Below are 20,091 nucleotides of genomic sequence, written 5' to 3' on the forward strand. Positions count from 1 at the left end.
TCAACTGGGAACGATTTTATCTCCAAGGGACACTGAATAATGTCTGGAGAGATTTTTGGTTGTCACAATGGGGAGGGGGTGCTATTGGCATCTAGTGGGTAGAGGCCAGGTATGCAGCAAAATACCTTACAATACACAGGACAACCCCCACAACAAAGAATTATGTGGTCCAAAATGACAAAATTGCCAAGGTTGATAAACTCTGTTAGCTTGTTCACCGTTGTATCCTCAGCACCTAGCACGATGCCTTAGTGGGTGTTCCGTAAGTATTTATCGAATGCAGTAATTAAAGAAGAGTTGAGCTGAACATAGATACCCCTCAAAGCTGTTGTCTACATGCTGCATTTATCCTTCTCTTTTTCTGGTATTCTTTCCTCCCCAGGAAAATAAGCTTTGAGTTTTTTTATAATGTCTACACAAACAAGACAAGTTTTCCATGGTCAAGATAATAAGTTTCTGGAAAATCGTTGGTAAGCATCTTCTCTGAGTTTACAAATGAAAAACAAACAATATTTTGCTCATGGGAATTGAAGGAAAATCTTTGCCTTGATGTGAGATTAGGTGGATAAATGGTCATTACATCATTATATCTATCTGAGAGCTTTAGTTATCTGCCTTCTAGAACAATATAATAAAATATCTTATGAACCTGGAGTCCATATTTTATCAGAACTTTACAAGAATCCTTCCCAGTTACTGCACCAAAATAAGAAATGCTTCTGGAATTCCTTCAGGATACTAAGGGATCTAAGCAATCACAGTGTGGAGTCTAATTTCAGTGCTGGGGCATTGATCCAATCACTTTATGTCTTACAGCATGAGGAGAAACGCTGACAGAGATCCAAAGCAGCAACGGAGCCAGAAGGATATCAGTGGACTTGGCCAAAATCCAGACAATGGATTACTGGTTACACACGTAAACCAGACACAGGACTTACTGGTAAAGATCACAGTGCTTTCATTGAGAAGCGGTGCTTAAAAATCACCGTCAGGGAATGTAGGGTATGTTGCCCTCTGAGTACTCCTTTATTCACAAAGGATCCCAGGACTGAAAAAGATTAGTTACCATTCATTTCTAATCCTCCTTCTTTAGAAATGATGGAAGAATCTCTAACTGTTTATAGAAATTTTACAGCCTTCTTGGCTACACCATTAAATATTCAAGAGCATGTGAAAATTCTGCCAATATTACGAAAGCCTGAAGTCTAAAGAATTTAATTCTAAAATTCCTCTTCCTGAGGTGTGCTTTTCTTTTAGAATTTCCTAAAATCTAGACCCAGAAATCAGTTTCAGGGAGTGCTATTGGAGCAACAGGGTTATGGCAGAAGAATCAACCTCTAGAATAACTGGAACTGTGGTTTTAGGCTGACTCGATGTGTAAAAGAGCTGTCTTCCCAAGATGGTGAGTGGATTGTTTAGAACTCAAAATTTACGATTGCCGTGGGAACAGTTGTCATCGGTGGCTGTCAGGTGCAAGGCTAGCCCATAACCATCTTCCTAATCTACACTAGAGTTTAAATATGATACCTTTGAAATGATAATCGGTCAAAAACAATACAGTTCTAATGCTGGCAATTAAACAATCAGGAAAATAGCCACATTTTACTTTTCTCAAGTTTTGGCACTTAAAAGAAAGCAAGTTTAATTATAAAGGACATGAGGAAAGGTCGATGGAGCTTTGAGATTCTAAAGAAATCTCTCAAAGACTTGAGACATTGATAACATGGGTCAATTCATCTAATTTCATATCAAAATGCATGACTGCCCAGGAGTATGGGGACCGCTCTTAACATTTATCGGCTTTCTCTGGGGCCTCCTTTGCCTCACAAATGAGCAGCAGTGGGACAGAGGGAAAGGATGGCCCCAACACAAAGATCTTACAGAGCCATCCACTATGTGAGACACACTGTTGTTAGTTGCCGTCCCGTCAGCTCCAAGTCATGGTGACCTTATGCAGAACAGAACAAACATTGCTCAGTCCCACACCATCTTCATGGTCGTTGGTATGTTTCAGCCCATTGTTGCAGCCATCGTGTCAGTCCATCTCATTGAGGGTTTCCCTTGCCTTCGCTGGCCCTCCGTTTTACCAAACATGATGTCCTTCTCCAGTGATGGGTCCCCCCTGATGATGTATCCAAAGTAAGCAAGTTGAAGTCTTGGACAATATGCTATGATCCATAGGGTTTTCACTGGCTAATGTTTGGAAGTAGATTACCAAGGCCTTTCTTCCTAGTCTGTCTTAGTCTGAAAGCTCCATTGAAACCTGTCCACCATGGGTGACCCTGCTGGTATTTGAAATACCAGTGGCATAACTTCCAGCATCATAGGGCGACACACTGACAGACGAGCTTATTTGTGTTGTTTTGTGGATGTAAGGCACATGAAAACTATGTAAGGCACATACTTTAGTGTGTTCAGTACGCTCTACAGTCAAAGTCTCTAATGGGTTTAACAGTGGATCTTCAAATATTAATAATACAAAATCCATGTCTTAAAATATCATAGATCATTTTAAATACAGGAAAAATGGAAGAAAGGTGAATTAAAAGTCTACCATGCTCAGTGTTAATCAACCAGGGAGATGGTTTAGTTCTGAAAGATGAAGAGAGTGCCATCTAGTGTTCAGATGACAGGGAGCCGTGTTTTCCTAAGTATGGGACAGGTATTAAGGTTTTAAGTGGAGCTGCTCGAGACAGGACAATAATTAGCATAGAATCACATAATGAGAATGCTGTTACCGTTTCCCTTGGTTCTCTCTTAGTCCTTCATGAAGAAAGTCGCAGTTTGGTGCTGGTTTAGAGAGGCAATGCGGTGTCGTGGTTACGACTTGACTTGGTTAGGCATGACTTGAGCTATACTGCTTGGGATCTGCTCCACCACTTACCAGCTGTGAGGCCCTGGGCAAGTTACTTAAATTCCCTGTGCCTCAGTTTCCCTGTCGGTAAAAAGGGGTTAGTGGTAGAACCTACTTTATAAAAGTAAACGAGTTAATATATGGGAAGTGCTTGATACATAATAAGTGCTGTTTAAGCGTTTGCTTTAATTATTAGCGTGTTTTCACACTTCTTTAACACTTCCCAATTTTGTTTGTAACAGAGAGAGCAGGCCTCAGGCATAGAACTTAAAGCATACTGTACTATCTAGCTGGAATATAACAGCAGCATTTTATTTTCATTGTCTTTGTTTTATGATTACCGTCTACTTATCCTCAAACCTGAGGGAGAAATGAATCACTGCTAAGAACTGTTTATGCAAGAACAATCAGGGATATGTTCTAGTATATCATAGCTTTACAATGTCCATTTTACAGGTGAAAAAAGTTACTTTCTAGTATCACAAAGCTAGTAACTGACCCCAGTGCGCTCACTCCTTCCTCCCTCTTTCCTGCACTTCCTCTATCCCTTATAGCCCATTCAGCTACAACAGACATTTTTCGACCCCTTATCCACCACCTTAGGAGCCCTGGTGGTGCAGTGGTTAAGAGATTGACTGCTAACCAAAGGGTCAGCGATTCGAACCTACCAGTCGCTCTGTGGGAGGAAGATGTGGCAGTCTGCTTCCGTAAAGATTACAGCTTTGGAAACCCTATGAGGCTGTTCTACTCTGTCCTGTAGGGTCGCTATGAGTTGGAATTGACTCGACAGCAATGGGTTTGGTCCACCACCTCACCCTCTGCAGTGAAAGTCCTGACTAATACAAGCCCAAGAAAAACTCACTTAGGGCTTGAGCAGGTCCCTAGGAGATAGGTGAAGCCTTCTTTGAATCTGGATTGGGGTCCCAATGGGTTAAATCGTGCTTGAGCGCATTGCACGGTCATCAGATGCTGTGGGGTGGTGTCTCAGACAGTGGACTGAACCAGCCTCCCCTTATGATGCCATTCTGTACCCTAGGTGAGTTGTGACCAACTCAGGCAACATTTAAGGCCCATCTCTACCACCTAAACAGAATGGTGGTTGTGCCAGAAGTTCTTGCAGAATACCTCCCTGATCCGGGCCAAGCACCCCTTTCTAGCTTCCTCTTGTGTCATATTATCCCTTATTCACTATACTCCAACCACAGCAGCCACCTTTCTGTTCTTCAAATACTCCAACCCCTCCCCACCTCCGCACCCCTGCCTGGGCTGTGCTTTCCCTAGCAATGCACAGGGCTGGCTCCTTCTCATCCTTCAGATCTCAGCTCAGAGAGGCTGTCTCCCACCCCAACCCCACCTAAAGTGGCCTCCCCATCCCCACCCCCCATCGCTTCTCTTACATTCCCGTTTATTTTCTTGTTTTAGAGCTGCTCCTTTCTCTAATTGTTATGTACATTTAGTTTCTAGTTTACTGTCCATCTACCCATAATAGAATGTAAACTCCAACGAGGCAAGAAAGTGTCTCTCTTGTTCACATTGTAGCCCTAGCACCAGGGACAGTGCCTGACTCATAGGAAGGGCTCAGAAATGCCCACTGGAAAAAAAGAATGAAGAAATGACAGCCTCCAGAAGAGGTGAACAAGGCAAAGCAGACGCAGGGCCTCACATCAGGACTCTCCACCTTCTGGCTTTTCCAGAAGGCATAGCCAATAGTGAATGCTTGCCATGACCTACTTCAGCTCCACCACCAAGGCCACCACCCATATCTTCAGCTTAGCACTACGTAAGCGACAGTCCCGTCACTAGGTACAAGCAAGGGAGTGTCGTCTATTCCACAACCAGGCTCCTATTATGGCTAGGAAATTCTTCTTCTAAAACTGTCAACTGCTGCCCCTACAACTCTCACCCACTGCTCTTAGTTCTGGCCTCTGGGATGGACAGAATAAGCCCATTCCCTCTTCCACCAGTCAGTGAACAAACGTTTGTTGAGGATCCCTCGGCCTGACGGGAATGCAGAACTCGCACACCCGTAAAGATAGAGAACACAAGTGTGAGAATAAGCCAAGATCACCAAACTGAGGACAAACTGAGAGAGAGTCGGCCACCGTCACTCATGTTTAGCAGAGGCTTGAAGGCAGGAAAGCTTGGTAGTGAACAAAAGGGACGGTTTTAGGTATGTTCTGGTTATTGTCAGGGGGAGGCTGGAGGTAGGCTAACTAGAAGTGGAGCATCTTATGTGATTGGTTTGGGGAGCATATTTATTTGTCTTTCTCTGGTTGATCCTGAGTTGTAAGAGAAGGAAAAAAATAGGGAAGCTGGCAGTCATTGACCAAGTCCTGGCTGTTCTAGGACAGTGGTCATTTGGCTTCCTGGACTGGTTGCTGCAGAGGTTGTGGGACAGAGTTCTGTTGTCATATATGTTCTAGCTATTGTCTGTTTGTGTACTCAGTTTCCCACAAGGCGGCCTGTGATGAGTGACCTTGAATTGTCTAGCCACATAGTGTACCTTCAGGTGGGGATGAAGTGTGCTGGGGGAGAGTGGGTATTGCCAGGGCAGCTGGCCCAGACCACAGGTCTCCACATCCACCTGTTCCCTCAGCAAGGCGAGTTCTTAAAACAGGTGAGCTCGTTCAGCATTGGCGACCCTTGAGTATCTGTGTGAAGGGAACATAGGGCGCCCTCAGCCTTGTCCTCTCTTTCCACAGTTTTCTGTTTGCTCTGGCTTCTGTCTTGCAGAAGCTGCAGGGGTGCAAGACCCAGCCTTCAGCTTGGGAGGACTCTGAAGATTGGCTTTCAACTCACAGTTTACAGTTTGAGAAACTCACCTTGCCTGACCTGATAAGTCAGGGCACAGCTGTCCTGTAAGTGTGAAGCCTCCCCTCACCCCCAAGCCTGCATGACATACCCAGCTCCCTGGGCCCAGGAGACCCTTAACATAAGGCTTTGCTTCTTCAGGGAGGAGGGCAGCAATGTCAGACAGAAAGTGCATTTCTCCACCCAGATCATCCATCATTTTGAATCAAAGCTTTCTGAGTAAGTATGTTTCTGTGTCCTCCCAACAACCCCAGGGCACAAGAATTATCTCATTTTAGCACCTGAACATAACACCGCTCAAACAGCAGTCTCTGTAGGACCTTGGGCAGATTTCTTCCTGCTTTAGGTCCAGTTCCTCTTTTCGGAGGAGCCCTGTGGTACAGTGGTTAAGTGCTCGACTGCTAACTGAAAGGTCAGTGGTTCGAACCCACCAGCGGCTCCCCAGGAGAAAGATGTGGCAGTTTGCTTCCATAAAGATTTACAGCCTTGGAGACCCTATGGGGCAGTTCTACTCTGTCCTATGGGGTCACTGTGAATCAAAATGGACTCAGTGGCAACGGGTTTGGTTTTCCTGTTTTCTCAGATGGCAAGGTTAGACCAGATCAGTGTTTCTCAGCCTTTGAAAATCCACGGTCCTTTTGGACGAACATAAAATCTCATAGCCTCATTTGATGTTTAAGGGTTAAGAGTGATCACACTTTCAATGCCAAGTTGTTTGGGCTCATACCTTTGCAAATGCAAATGTCAAAAATATGCATGCACCCCCACTCCCAAACCTGATTTTGATGGCACATGTCTACAAGAAAATATATACACACCTACATACAAACACAGCAACACACCTCTTGATGACCAGTGAACAGCACAGTCTGTCAGATTCCATTCCAGCTCTAGTAATCTATGATTCCACCATTGCTGTTTGTCTGAGCCTTCTTAAAAGGTTATAATAATAGTAAATAAACTAATAAACTAGCTGCCATCAAGTTAACTCCGACTCATGGCAACCCCATGTGTGTCAGAGTAGAACTGTGCTCCATAGGGTTTTCAGTGGTTGATTTTTCAGAAGTAGATCAGCAGGACTTCCTTCCAAGGCACCTCTGGGTAGACTTGAACTTCTAACCTTTCAGTTATCAGCCGAGTATGTTAACCATTTGTACCACCCAGGGACTCCATAGCTAACATTTACTACTGTGTCAGGAATTCTGCTAAAGGTTGTATGCATTATCTTTTTTAATCCTCACAACAACTTGAAGTATTATTTTCAGGCCAGTTCGCCAAGTCAATTGCTAAATAACCATTCACCGAATGACCAACTCGCCAAATTTATGAAAACATTTGAACAATAAATTTTACAGCAATTTTTATTGGGTTGGACAGTTTAACCAGTTTTAAAGATTTCTGCAAAGTTTTGGTTGATTAGTGGTCCTTTTGATTCCAGAGCAGAATGTTCAAGTCTATTCTGTTAATTGGTCATTTGAAAAAATTGATTTTCAGAGAATTGGCTTTCAGTAAATTGATTTTTGGTAAATTGATTTGGAATCCTATTATTATCTTCATGTTGGAGATGATGAAACTGGGGCTCAGAGAGCTTACCACATTTGTCCAAGGACACACAGCTCATAAATGGCATAGCTGGATTTCAAACACAAGCATATCTCATTACAAAGCTCATACTCTTAGCTCTATTCATCCACATGTATCCCTTATAACTCTACCCATCACCACTACCATGATTTCATATCCAAAGGCCTTCCTTGCCCCTCTCTAGGTCCCCAAATCCTACCTGCCCTCAGTGAGACTGATTCAATTAAATTCAAGTGACCAAGTCCTTACCTTGAGCACCTGTTACCTTGAGCTAGTCTCCAACTAGCCATTGGAGTGGTTTGCAAGAAGGGAAATTCAAGAAGTTCCCCTGGCTACCTTAAACCAAAAATATCCCCTGAAGTCTTAAAACCAAACAGGAGTTTAGCTTAACTAGTAAAGAATGTCTGCCTTGAGCATTGTGCTCTTTTAAGAACTACCTATATGGGATCAAATTGACAACAGCAACTCAGAAGATTAGGTAGGAGCCTTATGGGGCAGTGAGTTTATGTTAATGGAGGAAGAGCAACTCAGAGAAGGAGGGTGAGAATGGTTGCACAACTCGAAGAATGTAATCAATGTCACTGAATTGTACATGTAGAAATTGTTGAATTGATGTATGTTTTGCTGTGTATATTCTCGACAACAACAACAAAATAAGTAAAAAAATTTTTAAAAAGAATTTAAAAAAAAAAAAGTTCCCGTGGCTACTTTTCAGAAACTAATTTTTTGTTAATCATTCCACTGAGAAACTGCTGCTGAAATGCCTCAACTATATCTTTAAGACCAGTTTCCAGGAGACTGGGAATAGTCTTATCTGAGGAGACACAGATGTGAGCAAGTGAAGAGTGTTCTTCCACCTTCCACATGAGAAAGCACTCCCCCATCCTCCGCAGACCTACCCTCACTCAGCGGCCCACCCCTCGTCCCACCAAACCATAGTCATTAATAATGTACGTTGACTGCATCACCAGAATAGCAGCATCTACACACTTGATCCCTTTCACAATTCCCTTGGTCTTTTACCTGGTGCCCTCGCAAACTAACACTCATTTTATCTTTGCTAGATTTGCCTTATATTCTCCCCAGTGCTTTAGAAACATTTAAAAAAAATGCCATCCACACCTTGCTTCCATGTACGGTAAGTGACTGTTGCTCACTGATGAAGCTGACCTAGGGTGATGAGTATATCTGATGTTTTGGCAGAGCTATCGAACTCTATCAACAGAGAATTCAGTGGCTCACTGAAAACAGCAAGAAGGTAACAAACATGGATTTTGTTCTTTCACTCATTCCATCAGTATTATTTAGAACTCTTTCCATTGCAAGTGATAGACCCCAGCTTAAATTGGTTTAACCTAAAAAAGGAATTTCTGACCTTCGTGAATGAAAAGCCCAGGCATAACTGTATCCAGATGCTCAAATGATGTCATCATTTCTCCTTGTCTCTGGGTTCTGTTTCCTCTGGTTTGGTTTTATTCTCAGGAAGTCTGTCCTCAGGCTTGGGAGGATGGTCACCAGCTGCTCTAGGCTTACTTGTCACCAGTTAGATAACTCCAGTGGAAAGGGACCTTACTTCTCTGTCCCAGAACATCCATCCAGGCCTTGAGATTGACTCTTATTGGCCAATTTACACCAGTCACCACAGCCAAGGGGAGGAGATATACTAACTGGCTAGGCCTGGAGCTAGTACTCACCATGGGAAAAGCAGGGATGGGAGAAGTAGGGGGAGACTGGGTAAACCCCACCTAAACCTCATGGACTGGGAAAGGGAGACAGATGGTTACACATGAAAGCCAGAGTGTTGTTACTGAAAAGGGGAAATGGATCCTAGACAGGTGAAAACAGCAGATGTCCACTAGACCATTTAATCTCAGAACCATAATGAGATATGTAAGGCTAAGTTTCATCTTCTGAACATAACTTTTTCTGAAAGTTTGATTAAACATTTTCCTCAGACCCTAAGAGTAGAATAGTGATCATGGGCAAATTAACCTTTGATTTGCTTTTTTATTGCTGTAACTTATTTTCCTCCAACTGATACTCTTCTGGCTCACCATCAGCTTTCACCCTTGGGTTATCCTCAACTCTTGTTTTAAACCCTGGGACAGGCAGATGCTGAAATTCATGCTCCCCACTCCCATCTCCCACTTCTACACAAGACCAGTAGGTGACATCATAGTACTGAGGCTGCCTGTCCTGACCAATTCCGGGGTATAGTCTACATCTCAGATCCAGAACCTCCTTTGCTTTCTTAGACTGGCCAGCAGACACATGTCTCCAGCTATGGCACGCCCCCCTCTGGTTTCACATGGTAACACAGGCAGAGAGAACTCCACCCATTAACCCATTGCAGTAGAGTCATTTCTGCCTCTTAGTGACCCTATAGGACAGAGAAGAGCTGCTCCATAGGGTTTCCAAGCCTGTAATCTTTACAGAAGCAGACTGCCACATCTTTCTCCCTCAGGGCGGCTGGTGGGTTCCAACTGCCAACATTTCAGTTAGAAGCCAAGCACTTAACCACTGTGCCACCAGGGCTCCTTAGAAGAACCCACAGGGATGGAATCCTCAGATACCTGGAAAACATCCATTCAGGGAATGTTGCTTTCACCTACCCATCCCCATCGTACTGTGGGCAGGGATCGATAGATTCTTCCTCTCCCTCCCCTCACCCTTTCTGATGGAAATACAGATGAACCATGAAACAAGCCGAAATCAGAGCCCAGGGAAGAGATCACCCATAATTAAATCATCAGACCCCTGGATGCTGAGGCAGCTTGAGCGATGGATAGGCCATCACTGGACTGAGTTCCAGACTGCTCTGTCAGTAAGGCCATGGGCAAGAGGTCTCACTGCTCTGGGTTTCTGTCTGTACATCTGATTTATAAGACTAAAATTGATCATCTGGACATAACTTTCCTTGAAAATTTGATTAATCATTTTTCTCTCACCCCAAGGGTAGAATTGTGATCAAATGCAAATCATCTATTGTAGGGATTACGAACTAGTGGCATGTGGGCCAATTCTGGTCACAGCCATATTTTTCTTTAAAAATGAGTTGCCAGATGGTGCCCAGCTACCACCAATGACCGCCCTGACAGGGAATACAACAGAGAGTCCCTGATGGAGCAGGAGAAATGTGGGGCACAGAACTCAAATTCTAGTAAAAAGACCAGACTTAATGGTCTGACTGAGACTGGAGGAACCCCAGAAAGCATGGCCCCTGGACTGTCTGTCAACCCAGAACTAAAACAATTCCTGAGGCCAACTCTTCAGACAAAGATTGGACTGGACTACGGGACATAAAATGATACTTGTGAAGCGTGTGCTTCTTAGCTCAAGTAGATAGATACATGAGACTAAATGGGCAGCTTCTGTCCGGAGGTGAGATGAGAAGGCAGAGAGGGTTAGGAGCTGGTTGAATGGACCCGGGAAATCAGGGGTGGAAAGGAGGAATGTGCTGTCACAGTATAGGGAGAGCAATTGGGGTCACATAACAGTGTATGTATAAATTTTTGCATGAGAGACTGACTTGAATTGTAAACTTTCACTTAAACTACAACAATAAAAAAAAAAATGAGTTGCCAACATTTAAAAATTCTAGTGTATCACCTTTATGTCTGCTTTCAGCTCCTCTGGCATCACTGGGCTCAAATTCCCTCTAATGTACTTGTTCAATTATTTCTGTGGGATACATTTCTAGAATTTCAGTGCTAGTGGTTAAGAGCGATGGCTGCTAACCATAAGGTTAGCAGTTCAAATCCACTAGGTGCTCCTTGGAAATCCTATGAGACAGTTCTACTCTGTCCTAAAAGGTCGCTATGAGTCAGAACCGACTAGACGGCACCTACCAACAACAGCATGTTTTCAGTTAAAGGCTCTGATGGCAATTTTTTTTTTAATTTAGAAGGAATAGAACTGACCCTAAATTTGAACAGCTCCTGGCCTCTGAGAATTGTCAATGTCCTAGGAAATTTCATGCTTCATTTGAGTCATTAATTCAACAAATATTTACTGAGTGATTACTGCGTATCAGGTACTGTTCTAGGGTTGGGGATACAAATATGACCAATACAAAGGTTCTGCCTTCATGGAGCTTACAGTTCACTGGGGAAGGACAGACAATGAATAAATTAACAATGAATATGCAAGGTCAGTTAGTGATAGTGTCATAAAGAAAAATAAAGCAGGGTAGGGGAATAGAGAGTAGGATAGAAGAGAGCTATTTAGATAGAAGGACCAAGGAAACCTTCTCTGAGGAGGAGAAATTTGAGCAGACACCTAAAGGAAGTGAGAGAATAAGCCATGTAGGCATTCCAGAATGTTCCATGCAGAGTAAACAGCAAATGCAAAGGCCCTGAGATAAGAACAAGCTTGACATTTTCCAGAAGCAGCAAGCAGGCCAGGACGTTATACACAGAGTGAGCAACATGGAATGTGCAGGAGATGAGGTTAGAGAGCTGGGCAGGTTAAGAACAAGGAGGGCCTTGCAGGGTTTAGATTTTATTCCAAAGATGAGGGTTTTAAGCAGGGGTGTGACATGCTCCAATTTATATTTCAAAAAAGATCACTCTGGCTGTTGTGTAAAGTGACTGTAGAGGGCAAAGGTGGAAACAGGAAGACCAGACGAGGTGAGAATGATGGTGTGCTCGGATGATGGGATGAGAAATTCTTGGATTCAGGTTTGGATGTATTGGATAGTTTTTTGCTCAGAGTGCCTGGGTGAATGCTTAATGCCACGAGATGAGGAAGACTGAGGGAGGAACAGGCTTGAGGATGAAAACTAAGAGGTCTTGTTTTTTTTTAACATATAAAATCTGAGAGACATATTAGACACCCAAACAGAGACATTGAGGAGGCGATTGGATGTACATGTCTGGAACTCAAAGAGATCTCTGCCTGGAGCTGAAACTTGGATAATCATCAGCATACAGATGGTATTTAAAGCCATGAGACTGCATGAGATCGTTTAGGGAGTGAGTACAGAACAGTTGTTCTCAACCAGGGACGATTTTGTCCATCAAGGAACACTTGCCAATATATCTGGAGGCATTTTCGTCACAAGTGGGGGTGGGGGTGCTACTGACATATAGTTGGTAGAGGCCAAGGATGCTGCTAAACGTCCTACAATGCAAAGGACAGCCCCACACAACAAAGAGATACTTGGTTCACAATGTCAATAGTGCTGAAGTTGACAAGCCCTGTTGTAGATAAAGAAGAGAGTGGTAGATAGAGCCCTAGCCCAGTGCTTCTCAAACTGTAGCATGCAGCCAAATCACCTGGTGGTCTTGTTTAAAATACACACTCTTCTAGGTAAGGAAGTCTAGGGTGGAACCCAAGATTCTGCATTTCCAGCAAGTTCCTAGGTGAGGCTGATGGACCACACCTTCAGCAGCAAGGTCCTAGGGCACTCCAATATTTAGAGTTTGGAATGAGAAGGAAGGTCTATCTAGCAAAGGAGATTAAGAAGGACTGGCCAGTGAGAAGGAAGCAAAAGCAGGAGAACGTGGTATCCTGAAAGCCAAGTGCACTAAATGTTTCAAGTTGTCAAATTCTTTTTTTTTATTTTTATTTTTTTATTGTTGTAATTAAATGAAGTTTACATTTCAAGTTAGTCTCCCATACAGAAAAATTTTTTTTTTACATACATTGTTATGAGACCCCAATCGCTCACCCCATTCTGCGACAGCACACTCCTCCCCTCTGCCCCTGATTCCCCATGAATATTCAACCAGCTCCTAACTCTCTCTGCCTTCCCATCTCACCTCTGGACAGAAGCTGCCCCTTTGGTCTCTTGTATCTACTTGACTAAGAGGCACATCCTTCACAAGTATCACTTTATGCCCCACAGTCCAGTCTAATCCCTGTCTGAAGAGTTGGCCTGGAAATTGTTACAGTTCTGGGATGGTAGAAAGTCCAGGGGCCATGTTTTCTGGGGTGCCTCCAGTCTCAGTGAGACCATTAAGTCTGGTCTTCTTACTAGTATTTGAGTTCTGCACCCCACCTTTCTCCTGCTCCATCAAGGGCCCTCCGTTGTGTTCCCTGTCAGGATGTTCATTGGTGGTAGCCGGGCACCATCTAGTTCTTCTGGTCTCAGGCTGATGAAGTCTCTGGTTTATGTGGCCCATTCTGTCTCTTGGGCTAATACTTTCCTTGTGTCTTTGGTGTTCTTCGTTCTCCTTTACTCCAAGTGGTTGGGACCAATGCATCTTAGATGGCCGCTTGCTAGCTTTTAAGACCCCAGACGCCACTCACCAAAGTAGGATGCAGAACATTTTCTTAATAAGCTTTGTTATGCCAATTGACACAGATGTTCCCTGAAAGCAGGGTCCCCACACCCCCGCCCAGCAATTCAGTCCCTCAGGGAGTTTGGAAGTGTCTATGGAGCTTCCATGATGTTTCCTTGTACAAGTTGTGCTGGCTTCCCCTGTATTATGTGCTGTCCTTCCATTCACCTAAGATGATTCTTATCTACTGTCTAGTTAGTGAATAGCCCTCACCCTCCCTCAAGTTGTCAAATTCTTATCACAGTCAAACTGTGTCATATGCTTGTCAAAGTTCGAGAAAGTTGAGAATTTAGATTTGATCATTGACTTTGTCAAGAGGGACTCCTGGTTATTTATCACCTTGACAAGTGTGGTTTCAGAAGAGTGGTGATGTGAGAGCCTAATTTGAGTGGGTACCAGAGGAAGTAGGAGAGAAGGAAGTGTTGCTATAACAGGATGTAGAGAAATAAGGTGGTAGCAGGAGAGAGAGGTGGGGTCTTGAAAGGTTTATTTCTTTCTGAAGATGGTTGATGTTATAGCCTGTTTGTATGGTGATGGAAATAATACAATAGATAAAGTGAAATTGATGATCCAGGAGAAAGGATGATTACAGAAGCAAAGTCCCTGGCTAGGCAAGAGGGATAGGATCCATTATACAAGTCAAAGAGTTGGCCTTAGGTAGTTGATCCTATGTAACCGGGAAAAGACGCAGCAGCAGTGAGGTTGGTAGATTCTGCAGTGGGAAGATACAAAAAAATTCTCCTCTGGTTGCTCAGTGAGATTGGAGGCAAAATTGTTTGCTGAGACAGTTCAGAAAGGAATGTTGGAGGCATGAGAAGAGACGAGAAGATATAAAATAGTCATCTCTGAGATTTGTTGCCATAGGATGAAAGGAGTTCGAGCAGTAAAGTGCCCAGTACAAAGTCTGGCATAGAGAAAAACCTCTCTAGTTTCTCAATCAAGAGAGAATTATACAGGAAAACTAGGTGTCCATTAAAGTAAAATATAAGGCAAAAAGCATCACATGGAAACTACTGCCCCGAGAGAACTATCAGTTTCACATGAATGAAAGTTCCAACTCATGATGTAGCTATAACAGGATGAAAACTTCTGTGTGAAATCAAACAGCATTGGCACATAGGAACCAATGGCAGTTAGAAGCGTAATGAGACACTCACAGAAATACCATTGCTGCCAGTGAGCATAGCACATCTGCCTTTGAGTGGTAAAGCAGGCAGACAATAAGTAAGAATATAAAGAAATTAAATGAGATAAGTTGATGTAATTAGATACCAAACTTTATATCCTACAAACAAAGGATGCTTTTCTATAGTTTCCAACTTTTCTGTAATGAACGTGTTACTTTTATAAGAATGGATGATAAATATTAGGGGAGAAAAAGTTTTAAATAGTAGACTGTCACAAATTAGGAGCAGATAATGCCCAGAGCTAAAGTCAGGATATCAGGTTTTGCTTTTTCCTGTATAAAATGGGACTTCCATCTGCTTCTTCCTGTTGAGGTGAGAATTTTCGCACTGTCACTTGGACCTGCTTAGCGAAAGGTTTAAGAGAAGCACAACGTTGTTTGTGCTTGCTATTTCAGAATGCTCTGTTTGGTTTTAGGCATTTGGCCTCATCAAGGGGGCCAGAGTCGGCCTTCTCATTGATTTGTCAGTGGTCAGCAGTGGTCCTCAGAAAGAAGAGTTTCAAAATGACCTTATGGTAAGTCTCTGGCACAGAGAAATACCTGGAACCACCCCTCCCCTCACCTTCGTGAGCTCGCTAAAGAGCTTTGTTATTATAGCAAATGCAAAATGTGTCTGATAAAGAACAGTTCACACTTAATTAACGCCTACAGTTAGAGAAGTGTGTTGAGTTGTGAGAAACCCAACCACAGAATCATTTTCAGCTGCAGTGTGAACTTCTAATATTCTCACCATTGGGGTACCTACCAACTAGAACGTGCCTCAGGAGCCCGTGGTTCCCTGGAAAGAGGATGTGAAGACGGGAATCAGTTGGAGACTGACTCCAGCATACCGTAGAACAGGCCTTCCCGGCCTTTTCTAGAAGGAGGAGCTATTCTAGCTTCTTTGGTGTGTCCCTGGAGAAGACACGCGTTGTCAGAGTCTGTAACAGGGAAGCGAAGAACTCTAGAGTCAGATGCTGGAGTCAAATCCCAGTTACCTCCACCACTTTTGGGCTATGCGACCGTGTTACCTAATCTCTCTGTGCCTTAGCTACCTCCTCTATAAAGTGGAAATGGCACCTACTAGGCACTGTCCTCTAGAGTGCCCAGCACAAAGCCTGGCACACAGAAAACCTCTGTAGTCTCTGTGAAGTAACATGGAGGGGCTGTTTTCTTATGGAAACCCCTAGAGCTTTGCATGGGGACCATAGCAGCAATAGCCTGTTCAAGGACCCTTCATAGGGTTCAACATGGACTGCTCACCCAGACTTGTCCCCTGTCACTGGTCTCAGCCTGTGTCAGGGAACAGGACTTTGTCAGTACAGGTTCCCCTTCATGACAAGGTCAAAGTCCACCAATGGATCTAATATTAGCCAGGGCAAGACTCGTGTTGGTAGCATGCAGGTGAAATTTCAAGGTGGCCAGGAAGAAGAGGGAGGAGTTATCTTTACTGTTGGCTACTTACCAGCTACTGCTTGAGAGTGTTAAACAGGCTGCTGTCGCACCCATCACCCCATTACTCCATCCCCAGATTACATGCCTAGGAGAGAAACCACTGCCCCTGGCCTCTGTCCTTCCTGCCTGGGTGCCACAGTTAAGTTCCGAGGGTGCAGCCATAGTGCATGCTGAGATGGGCAGCTAAGACTCATTGCACCCACACCCCACGATCCAGGGTGTAGCAGCCCTAAGGTGGAAGTGAATGAGGGCACAGTCAGGGTGGTTGGAAGACCCATGTCCCACTCCCACCAGCCACACAGTCATGGAACAAGCTGGGATGAACAGCTAGCGTCCTTAGCTAGGAGACACAATGGGCGGGAAGTAGATGTCATCTTTGGGGTGCTAAACCTAGCTTCAGGCGGCCCTGTTTCAGCACAGCTCACACCCAAGCCCTTGGGAGCCAGCCAGGGCAAGAGAGGGGAAGCCAGGCTTCTCATTGCCCCCTGGCTCTGGGAGCAGTGCTGTCCTTTTGTCCGGCAGAGCCTCACTGATGAGCAGCTGAGCCACAAGGAGAAGCTGTATGTCCTCTCCTTCGACACCACCACCAGGGCCCTCTGGCCAGACCCCGTGGAAGTCAGTGCCTCCATGTGAGTGGCTACCCCGCCCATCCTGCCTCTGCAAGGATGTTTATTTGTTCATTTTCTTCCTTAAGTGTTAGTGTCTTTGTTGTATGAATAAAGTGCAAACCCCAGGATCCCAATAGGTAAGTGAGTACAAAGAGACAATTCACAAAAGGGGAAACACAGGTAGCCAACAACTTTTGGAAAAATGTACATCCTCATGAACGATCCACAAAATGAAAGACAAAACAACCACAGGACACCATTTCTATTCAACGAACTAGCAAAGGCAGCTTTATTTATTATGAAAATAATACATGCTCATGTTTTTTCTTTTCTTTTTTTTTTTTTTAATCAAAGCGGTACAAAAGGATAAATAATGGCCAGTGAGTTACCCTCTGACCCCAGACTCCCAATCTCACCTCTCAGAGGCACATAACACTGTTCTGCACCTTGGCTTTTTCACCTACTAGGTCTTGAATATCATTCTCTATCGATACATACATAGCTACCTCATTATTAAGGAAGCAGTGGTGATGCTGTAGTAGAATTTCGTTTTCCATGTGGAAGACCTAGGTTTGATTCCTGGCCACTGCACCTCATGCACAGCCACCACCCGTCAGTAGAGGCTCAAGTGTTGCTGAACAAGTTCAGCGAAGCTTCCAGACTAAGATGGACTAGGAAGAAAGGCCTGGCGATCTACTTCCAAAAACCTAATGAAAACCCTATGGATCACAACCGTCCAATCCATAGCCCATCATGGGGATGGCACAGGATCAGGTAGCATTTTGTTCTGTTGTGCATGGGGTCACCATAAGTTAGGGGCCGACTCGACAGCAGCTTACAACAACAACCTCATTATTTTTAACGGCCTCATAGTATTCTACTGCATCGATGTACTATAACATGTTTAACTGATCTTTTATTTGGGAACTAGTTTTTAGGGAGGATTGCAAGAGCTTTCTTACTTATACCAGTAAGTAGAAATTTCTTTTCCATGAAGGAAGAACATTCTTGATCACCAGCCGTGTGTTAGGTACTACATTGTTCTCTTTTTGAAAAAGAGACTTGACTGTTACAATAAAGAAAGACTTATTAGCACCAAGCTGAGATTTCCTTTTTTGTCGCACTGAAAGAGACATGAAGAGAGCAGGACTCTCTCACTAGCACCACACAATGAACTGAACAAAGAAAGCACTAGGTTAAGTCATTTTCCCTCTCACCAGTGGGGTGCATCGCATCCCACTGGGGAGGTAGCTGCACAGCGCGGACTCTTAGAGCCCTTGTAGGGTTATTTAGCCCTAGACCCTCGAATAGCAGAGTGGCTAGAAGCTTAGGTTCTACAGTCAGACCTGACCTTGGGCAAGTCACCAACTCTGAGACTCAGTTTCCTAGTCTCTGTTGTTGCCAGCTGCCGTCGAGTTGACTCCAATTCGCGGCAACCCCATGTACAACAGAGTAAAACGTTGCCCAGTCCTATGTCATCTTCACAGTCACCAGCATATTCAAGTCAATCATTGCAGCTATTGTGCCAGTCCATCTCATTTAGGTCTCCCTCACCCTTGCTGACTCTCTACTTCACCAAGCATGATGTCCTTCTCTAGTGATTAATCCCTCCTGATGACATGTCCAAAGCAAGAAAGTCTGATACAGTACTATTGTGATCCATAGGGTTTTCATTGGCTGATTTTCAGAAATAGATCACCAGGACTTTCTTCTTAATCTGTCTTAGTCTGGAAGCTCTGCTGAAACCTGTGCACCACTGGTGACCCTGCTGGTATTTGAAATACCAGTGGCATAGCTTCCAGCATCACAGCAACTTGCAAGCTACCACAGTATGAGAAACTCAGACACAGCTGGTGGTCTTCCTCTCAAGAGCGGAATAGTGGTACACACCTCCAAGAGTTATTACTAGGCTTCAATGATCCAGCATTTGTACCGGGCCTGGCACCTAGAAAGAGGACTATGGATTAGGTTGCTGTTGTTGTCTCCATTATTATCTTCTCAGCCTCCAGGAATTCAAGCACTGGGTGAAGAAACTACAGCCCGAAGGAGGCACCAATGTGCTACAAGCCCTGAAGAAAATCTTCACTATAAAAGGCCTGAATTCTCTGGTGATCATAATGGGAAGCTGGTAGGTCTCCTTTCCTAGTCATGACAGACTACATGAAGGGGATCAAAGAACCAATCCATTGTGTGAGAAAAGATCATCGAGCGTGACTCTTCTTCACACGTGCTCAAGGAAAGGGTCACCTGCACAGGCTGCCCGTCCACAGACGTTGGGGAGGAAGCAGCACCTGGGGGCAGGGAGGCCAGGGCAGGTTAGGCTGAGGTCCACTCGGCCTGACATCTTACACCGGTGGCCTGGGACGAAGGTGGTCAGATTTGACAGCTGCCCCCCGAGAATTACCATTTTGCTCTGGAATGTTCTCAGACTGATTTGACCTGAAGTCCCCCTTTTCTTCCTCTTCTCCCCAGCCCAAATCAGTCCTCTGAAATCCTGTCTGACTACATCCAGCAGTCCACCATGGGAAGGGACATCATCATCCATACCATCACTTACAAATGCAACAATCAGGTGCCCCTGGTGAGTACCCCACATTCTCCAAGGTTTTTCTTGGATTTGGTGATTGTGAGCTGAACCAGCCTTTGAAACTCCATTCCTGGACAGGGCTCCAGGCTGTGGACCAGTACGTGCATCTCCCTCCTCTCCTCTGCCTCTCCCTGCACTTAGCTTTCCCTTTGGTCAAATGGGAAGCATTGGATAGTTGGGAGGTTGTCAAGAAGAAGGATTGTTAGGGTATTGGCCTTGCCCTGGTGAGGGCTGACCCTGTCACCATCCCTGCAGGCTGTCCTAAAGAACCTCGCAGAAGCTGTTGGGGGCTACTACCACTGCTACAGCCCGGAGACAGAGGTAAGCCCTTCCGCACATTGTCCCTCTCCTTCCCTCCCTGCCTGCCTCTAAGTTGTGCCCAGGGTGATCTGGGCCAGGACAGCTCATGCTACATGCTTGCTTTCTCTCTCCCCCACCCATACTCAGTGGGGTTTACCAGGTAAAACCAGGTTAAAATGAATATGTAGGCTGCTTAGGGGACACTGACTTTCTGTTAAAGGTGGTGGAATAATTTGGAAACAGATCATTGTGATGATTGCACAACATGATGAAGATAATCAACGTCACTGAATTGTACATGTAAACATTGAATTGACAAATGTTTTGTTCTATATATTTCTACCACAATAAAAATATGAATATATGAGAAGAACAGGGACAATATACAAGTCACAAGAAATTCTTGGGTGGAAGTGTGTGATGAGTTGATTGCATGCATGCCT

General features: G+C 44.4%; 1 protein-coding gene across 1 annotated transcript in view; it reads left to right on the forward strand.

Annotated features, from left to right (window-relative positions):
- Window positions 1-376: 376 nt before the first annotated feature.
- The window catches only part of VWA3A (von Willebrand factor A domain containing 3A), a 61,328-nt gene continuing 41,613 nt past the window's right edge, over window positions 377-20,091 (forward strand). Inside the window, exons 1-10 of the mRNA XM_004373455.2 lie at window positions 377-470; window positions 817-940; window positions 5,588-5,712; window positions 5,807-5,884; window positions 8,453-8,507; window positions 15,136-15,234; window positions 16,676-16,782; window positions 18,764-18,889; window positions 19,234-19,342; window positions 19,604-19,669. Coding sequence (XP_004373512.1) covers window positions 409-470; window positions 817-940; window positions 5,588-5,712; window positions 5,807-5,884; window positions 8,453-8,507; window positions 15,136-15,234; window positions 16,676-16,782; window positions 18,764-18,889; window positions 19,234-19,342; window positions 19,604-19,669 — 951 coding nt within the window. The 5' untranslated portion in view covers window positions 377-408. The remainder of the gene's footprint in view (window positions 471-816; window positions 941-5,587; window positions 5,713-5,806; window positions 5,885-8,452; window positions 8,508-15,135; window positions 15,235-16,675; window positions 16,783-18,763; window positions 18,890-19,233; window positions 19,343-19,603; window positions 19,670-20,091) is intronic.

Source organism: Trichechus manatus, unplaced genomic scaffold, assembly GCF_000243295.1.
Source record: "Trichechus manatus latirostris isolate Lorelei unplaced genomic scaffold, TriManLat1.0 scaffold00024, whole genome shotgun sequence".
Classification (NCBI taxonomy): Eukaryota; Metazoa; Chordata; class Mammalia; order Sirenia; family Trichechidae; genus Trichechus; species Trichechus manatus.